General features: G+C 45.0%; 1 protein-coding gene across 1 annotated transcript in view; it reads right to left on the bottom strand.

The window, feature by feature from the left end:
* The window catches only part of HOMER2 (homer scaffold protein 2), an 86,098-nt gene that overhangs the window by 10,948 nt on the left and 64,246 nt on the right, over positions 1-10,904 (bottom strand). The window contains exons 7-8 of the mRNA XM_080980502.1: positions 9,305-9,415; positions 300-380 (exon numbers count right to left, since the gene is read on the bottom strand). Coding sequence (XP_080836628.1) covers positions 300-380; positions 9,305-9,415 — 192 coding nt within the window. The remainder of the gene's footprint in view (positions 1-299; positions 381-9,304; positions 9,416-10,904) is intronic.

Raw genomic sequence — 10,904 nt, 5'->3', positions numbered from 1 at the left:
AACGCTGTGGCTACTTCCTTACTGCTTGGCTCTCCAAGCAAGCAAGCAAGCAAGCAAGCAAGCAGCATTATCCTGACATGACCCCAGAGGAGCAGAGGACCAAGAGGGAAAACTGGATAAAAGTTAAGAGGAAATCATTTTCCCAACACCTTCACATCTCTACCTGAGCCATCCTCATCCAGCATGAATCATACGCTTCAGTTTCTCCAACATAAACATTCTGGCTATAGGTCTTAAGTGGAGTATAATTTTCCTTTTAAAACTGAAAATACATACTGAATAATAATAACCATTCATACCTGCAATTTCTCAGATACTGTTTCACATTCTGTCATCAACTCTGGTATGATTTCACCCTGTTTCCGAAGATCCTCTATTTCCTAGAGAAAGTAACACAAAAATATAAAGGTTACGAATTTCAACCAGATAATAAAACTTTTTTAAAAAAAAAATCAGCATCAGCCATATACAAATTACCCAGCCTTCAGAAATATATACAGGCATTCCCCGCCCCCCAATTTATGCACATTTAATTCACATGCAACTGTGCATACAAACAGCCCCAGAAACCCAGAGGTTGAGGGAGGGGAGGCCTGCAAAGGCTTGACGAAGTCCTACTGTGTCTCCAGCTTGCAAGGAGACTCTCCCTGAAGCCTGAAGGGGGTGTCCTCTTTGGGCTCCTAGGAAGGTCTCCATGTGAGCCAGAGGCACAGTGGGGCTTTGTTCAGCCTCCCAGCTAACAGCTGATGCGCATAAAAGCAACAGCGATAGCTGCTGCGCTTTCCCACATAGCAGCTGCTAGCAGGAATGTCCACTGCGCCTCCGGCTCACACACCCCGGATAGGTAGAGGGACTTAGCGGGGCTTTACTGAGCACAGCCTCAACAAGTCTCTGGCTCACTGAGACCCTCCCTCCCCAAAGAGGACGTCCCCTTCGGGTTCTGGGGAGGGTCTCCTCACGAGCAAGAGGCACAGTAGGACTTTGTTGAGGCTCTTCAGGCCTCTCCCCCCACTTCTGCGGCTGCTCCCCATTTACACTCATTTCACGTATGTGTGCAAGGGGTCAGAGTGTAACAGTAGTGACTACTGTCTGTGGAATGCTCTTCCAGGCAGGGAGATGTGCTTGGTGCCATCTCCGGCAGTTCTTAGGCACCAGGCTAAGACCTTTCTGTTTTCCCAAGTCATAAGAAGAAGAAGAAGAAGAAGAAGAAGAAGAAGAAGAAGAAGAAGAAGGAGTTTGGATTTGATATCCCGCCTTTCACTCCCCTTCAGGAGTCTCAAACCGGCTAACATTCTCCTTTCCCTTCCTCCCCCACAACAAACACTCTGTGAGGTGAGTGGGGCTGAGAGACTTTAGAGAAGTGTGACCCAGCAGCTGCAGGTGGAGGAGCAGAGACGCGAACCCGGTTCCCCAGATTACGAGACAACCGCTCTTAACCACTACACCACACTACACCACTAGTTAATTAATGCTTCCTTCTATGGTGGCGCTTACCTTTTAGTGGGCTTGGCCCTTATTATTTTATTTTAAATTTTATTTTCTAAATATTTTTTTAAAATAAATATTTATTAAACATTCATCACATATTTACACAGCAATTTACCATATTACAATTTATGCACATACACTACACGGAAAAAAGAAAAATATAATGAAAAATAGAGAAGAAGAATAAATAATAAAGATAAAATAAACTTCCAATTGTTCTCAAAAAATTGAATTTCATTTGCTATTTTTTACACAGTATCATGTTATTGTACTTTGTTTCCTTAATTTCCTTCAGAGAAAAATTCTTTAGTTTATTATCTATACATTGCAAGAATCATTCAAGGTCTGCCAGGAGATTTTTGCTATTGTAGTTTTTCAAGTATTCGTTTAATACTATCCATTCTTTATTCACCCTCTGCACTGAGTACCCTCTAACTCTCCCCATCATTATTGCCAATTGGATGTAGTCTGTCATTTTTACCTGCCATTCTGACTTTGTAGGTGTAATTTCACTCTTCCAATTCATTGCGACCAGAATTCTGGCTGCAGATGTTGCGTACATAAAGAGTGGTCTTACTTCTTTCTTGATTTCAGCTGACATTATCCCTAATAAGAAGGCCTCTGCTCTTTTTGTGAATGGGAATTTGAGTATCTTTTAAAATTCATTATATACAATGTCCCAGAACGCTCTGATTTTTTTCACATTCCCACCACATATGCATATATGAACCACTCCCCTTTTTATATCTCCAACAAGTTTCAGATCTATTCTTATACATTTTGGCCAGTTTGGCTACCGACAGAGCATTTTCATAACATTTTCTCTTAGATTGTAACACGCTGTAAACCTAATATCCTCCCTCCTTGATCCTTATTAACATACTGCTAGATGGGCATTTTATGTATTCTGTATTTTGCTTTCCCCCCCTTTTCTTTTCAGCCTTTGAATAGCTTTTATGAGTTGTATTTTATTTTTGTCAAGTTGCTTTGAGATTTTTTTTATTGTAAAGAACGATAAAGGAAACAACACACCCCAATTCAGATATCATCACCAAACTATGATGTGCATGTGTAAACACTTCAACACATGCTTCCTCTTTTACACTCTTTTTCACTTCCTGATTTGCACTGTACAAAGTTTGTCCCTAAAGCAGTATTGGAAACCAGCATTTAAACAAGATTTCCAGCCCTGCTTTGGAAGCAAGTTATAGTTTGTGCAAAACATAATTTATTGGACTTGGTTGTTATACGAAACTATAGGAACAGCAACCATGGAGGGGAACGAGGGAGCATGGGAACACAAATCCTGTGTTGATGGTCAAATTTGGCCAGGTCACCTGAACCATACCTCTTGGAATTATGGGGGCAGCAATTTGGAATTGCTATGGCTGCAGAATGAACTCATTTTGTGTACAAATAGGGTCTGTTCGATTTTCGCCCTTAATGTTCCCTATTGGCTCAAGGTGATGCAAACAATATGTATGCCAAAGCTCTTTTCATGGATGATATCGCTAACACACTCAACAGTCAGGCTTGTTAAAAGAGCCCCAAGCACAAGGAAATTGTTTAGAGCGATGGATTTTGATGGATTTTAAGACATCTCCCAGGGACATGGGTGGCGCTGTGAGTTAAACCACAGAGCCTAGGACTTGCCGATCAGAAGGTTGGCGGTTCGAATCCCCGCAATGGGGTGAGCTCCCGTTGCCAACCTAGCAGTTCGAAAGCACGTCAAAGTGCAAGTAGATAAATAGGTACCACTCCGGCAGGAAGGCAAACGGCATTTCTGTGCACTGCCCTGGTTCGCCAGAAGCAGCTTAGTCATGCTGGCCGCATGAACCGGAAGCTGTACGCCGGCTCCCTCGGCCAATAAAGCAAGATGAGCTCTGCAACCCTAGAGTCCAGAGTCGACTGGACCTAATGGTCAAGGGTCCCTTTACCTTTACCTTTAAGACATCTCCCAGCAGCTTTTCCCAAAGAAAAAATGTCATGCTTTCTAACCCTGGCCCTTTGCGCTGGTAATAGCATTCACAAAGAGCAGTATTTTGTAACTTTCAGTACTCCCACTCAGCCGGAAAATGGGCTCATTAATATTACAGACTTCTTTCTCACTTGCTGTGGAGGGCTGCCCCAACTTCCAGGCTGTGTGCTCTTATTACACGAGCAGCCACAAAAGAACCCAGACACAAGCTATTCTTGGCTTTGCAAGACAAGCCCAGTGTGCACTCTGCTCAGTGTGAAACTGCACGTAAGGAGCACCTTTGAAAACCTCATATTTAGAGGAACACTGGAAGGCCAAGGAAGAACGACAGAGCAGCAAGGCAGATGTAAATATTTTAAATTTTAATTGCAACTTGGAAACCTTGGCAAGCAGCAGCAGCAAGTTGTACACCCCCCTTCAGCATAGGAGAGTTGCCCCTTCCAAAAAGATGGTCGTCGCTGTCCACTTAAGACAGTGAGGATAATTGGTTGAGGAAACTGGGGTCCTGGAATCAGTCCACACTCTTCCAAGCAGGTGGTGGGCACAAGCAAAACTCAGAGGATTGACAGTCAGTGGTGTACACCAAAACTGCAGCAGCTTGGACCCTTGGGTGCTGGAGGTGGATAATTCCCTCCCCCAGCAATTCCCATTTTTGCATGTTTTGCAGAATGTCTGTCCAAGGATGAATCACCCCTACTATTCTGAGCCAAAAGTCTTTGTCACTTAATCACTTGCTGTAGGTCTCTGTTTATTACTACCTCAATCAATTTCCCCCCTTCCCACCTTGTGTAATATGAATTTTTATGTGTAGGTGTAACTGTGTGTGTGTGTGTTGATAATTTAATGAAGAACAAAATAGCTTGGATTCTTGGGAGTCGGATAAATGCTTAGGGTTGTGATAAAATAAAATAAAAATGAGTTGGTGTGACTGCAAAACATTTTAACTTTCTAATATATTGATTATTCATTCTTGTGTAGCTACCCCCTACACCCCCCTTGCGCAGGGTCCTCAGAGAAGAGCCTCTGATGAAGACTGCAGGGCAGGGGTGGCCCAGGATGTTTTGCCACTAGAGGCGAAAACCCTGGCTGTGATCCCACCTCCTGCCCCTCTTCCCACTGCCGGGTACTTGCCCCCTCCAGCTCAATCCTGCTGTTGTGCTCCTCTACCCCAGGTGAACTCAAAGAGGGTGAGCAGGAGGAAGACAGTGGCCCAGGAGCAAATAGAGGAGTTGCCACTTGAGCATGCTGCTGCAGCCTCCAGGGCTGTGGAGGTGGAAAGCATTGAGGAGCAATGAGTGCCTGGCAGTGGCAAGACCTGGGAGCCAACCACCAGGTGCCCAGCAGTGGCAAGAGGCAGAAGGTAGCAGCAGGGGCGCCAGCTCATAGCTGTCAACTTTTCCCTTTTCTTAAAGGAAATTCCCTTATTCCGAATAGGATTCCTTGCAAGAAAAGGGAAAAGTTGACAGCTATGCGCGGCAAGCTCCACCTGTGCGGGGGGGGGAGCATGATGGTGTGGAGAGTGGTGGCACTGCTGCTGGTGGAGAGGCAACAGGAGGTGCAGCCCCAGCTATTGGCAGTGGCTCCTCCTCCTCTCAGGGTGATGCCCTCTCACAGCTTGCTTCAGACTGCTTCGTGGACTGCCTGCCTGTGTTGCAGGGTCTGGGCTGGTTTATAAGGTGGATGGGTGGTTCTTAAGGTTTCGTGGTACCATGCTGAACTGAACCCAGAAACTAAATGGGGTTTTTGTGTGCGTGTAAATTCCAAAAACGGACGTGGGTGGTGCTGTGGGTTAAACCACAGAGCCTAGGGCTTGCCGATCCCGTGACAGGGTGAGTTCCCGTTGCTTGGTCCCTGCTCCTGCCAACCTAGCAGTTCGAAAGCACGTCAAAGTGCAAGTAGATAAGATGTTTAGAAAAGATTTAAATCAGAGGGGTTTTGCTGACAAAGAATCAAAATTTCAGACGGAAATATTGAATAATGATTATTAGAATTTAGCAAAAATGTATAAGATATTACTGGAATGGTGTACAAAGGATGAGGAGGTAAAATCAGTTATGATCAACTGGGCCAAAGATATAGGGCACAATATACAAATGGAGGATTGGGAAAGACTTTGGAAAGAAGGCTTAAGATTCACTGCATGCACAGTTATAAAAGAAAATGTTATGAAAATGATGTACCGATGGTATGTAACACCTGTGAAGTTAGCAAAAATGTATAAGATAAGTAACAAATGTTGGAAATGTAAAGAAAAAGAAGGTACCTTTTTCATATGTGGTGGGAATGTAAGAAGGTAAAATGCATTTGGGAAATGATTTAAAATGAATTGAAGAAAATGTTGAAATATACATTTGTTAAGAAACCAGAAGCATTTTTACTAGGCATTACAGGTAATGAGATAAATAAGAAAGAAAAGAAGTTATTTTTATATGCAGTGAGAGCAGCAAGAATATTGATGGCCCAGAAATAGAAACAGGAGGAATTACCTACGATAGAAGAATGGAGAACTAAAATGATGGATTATGCAGAATTGGACAGAATGACAGGAAGGATCCAGAATCGACGAGTTCAAAGATTTACAGAAGATTGGGAAAAGTTTATCAAAAACTGAGTGATAATAAAATTACGTTTGTAAGTTTCAAGGAAGCTCTGTGAGGGGAAAGGGTTAAAAGGGCAGAAATGTGTAAAAGGTAACAAAAGGAAGGAATGGCAGACAAATTCAGGGAAGTCAAAAAGAGAAGTAAGATGTAATTAAGTTGTATGGAATGTATAAATTTGTTTTTGTATTTGAAAATTAATAAAAATATAATATATTTAAAAAGTGCAGTAGATAAATAGGTACCACTCTGGTGGGAACATAAACGGCATTTCTGTACGCGGCTCTGGTTCGCCAGAAACGGCTTAGTCATGCTGGCCACATGACCCGGAAACTGTACACCAGCTCCCTCGGCCAATAAAGAGAGATGAGCGCCACAACCCCAGTCGGTCACGACTGAACCTAATGGTCAGAGGTCCCTTTACCTTTTAACTTTAAATTCCAAAACTAAACTCTATTTTTGTCTCTGCCTCGGCCCCATCAAGCCACCTTAATCCCTTATTCCAGTTCAATGAATATATGAATGCTACAACAAGAAGGTTTTTTTTGTGTGTGTGTTTTGCGCTGTGTCACCATTATCCTAAGATGTCAATCTTCCTCCCAGCTGCAGCTGCTGAAAGCAGGGAGAGGCGGGTGGGGAAACAAGAAGGAATAGATTTGAGACAGCCCCAACAAGTTTTCCAGACAGCTGTTAATTCAGTACAATGCAATTGTCTGTCAGGGACCAGGAGTCAGGTTCCTCTTCTGCAGGTGAGGAAGAGTCAAGGACTCTGAACAAGAAGGGGAAGGGCGCACAGGGACAGCCTCAGAAGTGCTGCTTCCCAATGAGCCTGTACGGCCAGAGCCTCTCTGGTCTGAGGATGTGGCACTGTATCAGAGTTCTGGATTCCTAGAGTACAGGACAAGCACTGCCCTACCTTACAGCCTGCTCTGCCCTCATCAAGCCTGAGCCTCGCCTTACCTTCATCCAGTCAGAACCTTGTCCTGCATCCAGCATAAACATCACCTTGCCTTGACTTGCCCCTAGCATGAGCCATGCCTTGCGTTCAGCCTAGGCCTTGTTTCAGCACAGAAAAGGGTCGTATCTTTTAGTAATGCTCTATTTTGCCTTGGTCAAGCCGCACATGGAGTAAGGTAAAGGTAAAGGACCCCTGGATGGTTAAGCCCAGTCAAAGGCGACTATGGGCTTGCGGTGCTCATCTCGCTTTCAGGCCGAGGGAGCCGGCGTTCGTCCACAGACAGCTTTCCAGGTCATGTGACCAGCAGGACTAAAACAACTTCTGGCACAACGGAACACTGTGACGGAAACCAGAGAGCATCGAAACAGCATTTACCTTCCCACTGCAGTGGTACCTATTTATCTACGTGCACTGGTGTGGTTTCGAACTGCTAGGTTGGCAGGAGCTGGGACAGAGCAATGGGAGCTCACCTTGTTGCGGGGATTCAAACTCCCGACCTTCTAATCAGCAAGCCCAAGAGGCTTAGTGGTTTAGACCACAGTGCCACCCGCGTCCCTGCTCTATTCTGCCTTGGTCAAGCCACACCTGGAGTACTGTGTCTAGTTCTGGGCATGCTCTACCAACTGATCTAGGATATTGACAAGGGGAAACATATGCAGAGGGCAGCCAAGATGATAAAGTGGCTGGAAACCAAGCCTTATGAGGAACAGTTGAGGGAGTTGGGTATGTTTAGAAGAGAAGACTGAGAGGTGAAAGGATAGCCACCTTCAAATATCTAAAGGGCTGTCACATGGAAGATGGGGGAAGCTTGTTTTCTCCTGTTCCGGAGGGCAGGACCCGAACCAGTGGATTAAAATTACCAGGAAGGTGATTCCAACTAAACTTTAGGAAGAACTTTCTGATTGTAAGAGTTACTTGACAGTGGAACAAACTGCCTCAGAAAGTGGTCAACTCTTCTTCATAGGAGGTTTTGAAGCAGCAGTTGGATGACCATCTGTCAGGGATTCCTTAGACGTGATCCCTGTGTTGCAGGGGGTTGGACTAGATGGCCCTTGGGATCCCTTCTAACTCTACAATTCTATGCTCCTTTTGTTTTGTCCCTTGTATGAGCAGATGGAGTTGAAACCAAGCAGGAAATTTTGGTATAGACTTAATACAACGCGCAACAGCTTTCAAGAGATCTGTGTAAACGTCTTCCAACACTGGGTAGCTGTTGGATTGCAATAGCTTGACAACTCTGTGAGGTAGGTTAGGCTGAGAGGCAATTGACTGCCCCAAGACCGCCCAGTGAGCTTCAAGGCCAAGTGGTGATTTGGTCTCCCGGGTCCCTAGTTTGACACTCTAATCCAGGGGTCACCAAACTAAGGCCCGCGGGCCAGATAAGGCCAAAGGGACTTGTTTATCCAGCCCGTGGTGACCCTCGCCGCCGCCACCCGCTTTTACCGGTGCTGCGCTGCGTGGCTTCCCACTTCCAGGTCGGAGGAGCACTGGAAATAGCTTGTGCGCATGCACAAGCGTTATTTGCACATGCAAAAGCGTTATTTCCGGTGCACATCTGGGTCGGAGGAGGCCCGTGCACATGCGCACAAGCTATTTCCGGTGTTCCTCCGACCCAGAAGGGCACCGGAAATAGCGTGTTCTCACATGTATGGGCACGCGCTCCCCTGCCCTCCACACGATTGGCACTGGAGACACCGGCTCGAGGCGTGGTAAGTTTGCTGACGCCTGCTCTAATCGCTGTATCACACTGTGTCTCTGGTTTCCTCTGCGTAGAAGAAAAACACCTTCCTCACACATTTCTCAAAGGACAGATCCCCAGGGTTCTTTGGAGGAAGCTTGCAGTATACGCGTACCTTAAGAAGGGTGCCAACCATCACTTCTACCTGCCCCTGTGGGTTATCTAACCCTCCCAGCTCCCCCAGGAGGGCTCAGTTTGCTCACTTAGAAAACAAAAACCATTCTACCCAACTTAAAATATTGTCCAGCTTTCGTTACTGCATTAAAACAGAACACACACAAAAAATGAGAATAAGGTCCCAAGGTAAAACAGACAGAGCACAAAAGCCTAATGTTTTGCTAGGAACCCATGGCATTTTCTGGAGCATCAGTCATGTCGTTGTGCCCAAAGCCTCCAGGGCTTGCTCAGCTTCTAAAGCAATCTGCATTAGGGTTTTTTATGTTTTTGTTTTACAAGTACTGTGGAAGCGGATTGATTCCCCAAAGATGTTGCGGCTGCATGTCCGCAGCTTTAAGCACTTCATTACCATTCTTTGTTTTACATACCAGCTCCTTGTCTTGCAGCTCTGTTTCCAATTCCTGGAGGCGCCTGCTCAGCTGCGCATTTCGTTCTCTCTCCTTATCTATTTCATTGCACTGCTCTTCCAGTTCATCAATCTTAAAGAAGGGTTGAAAGGAGCCAGTCTGAGTTCCCAATCCACTACAAATACTTATCATTTGCTTTTCACGTTTTTAAATAATGGAAACGTTGCAGGAAAATGAGGAGATAGCAGCAGGTTGGTGAAGGGGCTGGGGAAGGCCTAGAGCAGAGTTTTTACCAAACTTGGGTCTCTAGCTGTTTTTTGGACTGCAGTTCCCATCATCCCTGACCTGATAGCTAGGGATGATGAGAGTTGTAATCCAAAAACAGCTAGAGACTGATTTAAAGCACTTGTTTGTTAAGGGTTGCTAGAAATTGTAACTCTGAGGGATAAACTACAACACCCAGAATTCTTTGAGGGAAACAGTGTTCTTTGAATGTGCTTTGGAGGGAGAAGCAAAGAGGCTGCAACTACAGCAAAAAGGCTTGTGTATAGGTCAGCTTATGAAGCCAAGATGCAATCATCCAAATGCAATCAGTGTGTTCAAGGTGCAGGTCCTTATGAAGGAAAAAAGAACTCATTTCTGCATGGTTCTCCCAGCACTGAGCAAAGCTGCCTTTCCCCACAAATCAAGTTCAGTGCTGTGGGATTCTTGCTACAAGTAGCATTGATGGAAACCCAAAAACCCTGCTGTCAATAAACTTCTGCCAGGAGTGTGTGGGTCTATTGCCGTATTTTTTGCTCTATAAGACTCACTTTCCCCCTCCTGAAAAGTAAGGGGAAATGTGTGTGCGTCTTATGGAGCGAATGCAGGCTGCACAGCTATCCCAGAAGCCAGAACAGCAAGAGGGATCGCTGCTTTCACTGTGCAGTGATCCCTCTTGCTGTTCTGGCTTCTGAGATTCAGAATATTTTTTTTCTCTCCTCCAAGAACTAGATGCGTCTTATGGTCTGGTGCGTCTTATAGAGCGAAAAATACGGTAACAGTGAAATACTGCACCATATTATTTAGTGGCAGTGCACACTACTATTCCTGGACTGCTCCAAAGTTTACACCTTTTTGTTATTCTCCCCTGACATTTACATCCGGTACATCTAATATTGGGCAAAGCAGTTTTTAGTAGACAGGAATGATTGTGCCTTGACCTCTCCCTCCAGCAATTTTTGGACTATCCCAGGGCAACTCAGCACAGCTAGGTACGCATGAAGGAGCACCAGGATTTCTATATTGCCTAAAATGCATTTTAAGTTCTCAAATTTAATTTTTGCAAGTTGCCAATGCATTACATAAGTGAAATAAATGGATCTACCTCCAAGGTGTGTTATGGACCAGGATCCATAGGCTAGCTATTAAGTATAGATACTAAAATATTCATCCCGGAGTAAGAACCAATTTATTTGCTACCACAAATGCTTAAGACTCCTGTTCTTCTCACAGAGCTATACAGTGGACACTCCAGATACGAATGGAATTCGTTCCGGGGGTCTGTCTGCAACCCGAAAAGTCCATTGGCAGAGGCGCCACTTCTGCACATGCACACGGCGCAATTGAGTGCTTCTGCCCA

The sequence above is a fragment of the Podarcis pityusensis genome, assembly GCF_964106645.2.
Source record: "Podarcis pityusensis genome assembly, chromosome: 14".
In the NCBI taxonomy this organism is placed as follows: domain Eukaryota; kingdom Metazoa; phylum Chordata; class Lepidosauria; order Squamata; family Lacertidae; genus Podarcis; species Podarcis pityusensis.
The sequence above is the reverse complement of the archived record's forward strand: the minus strand, read 5'-3'. Positions and strand labels throughout refer to the sequence as shown.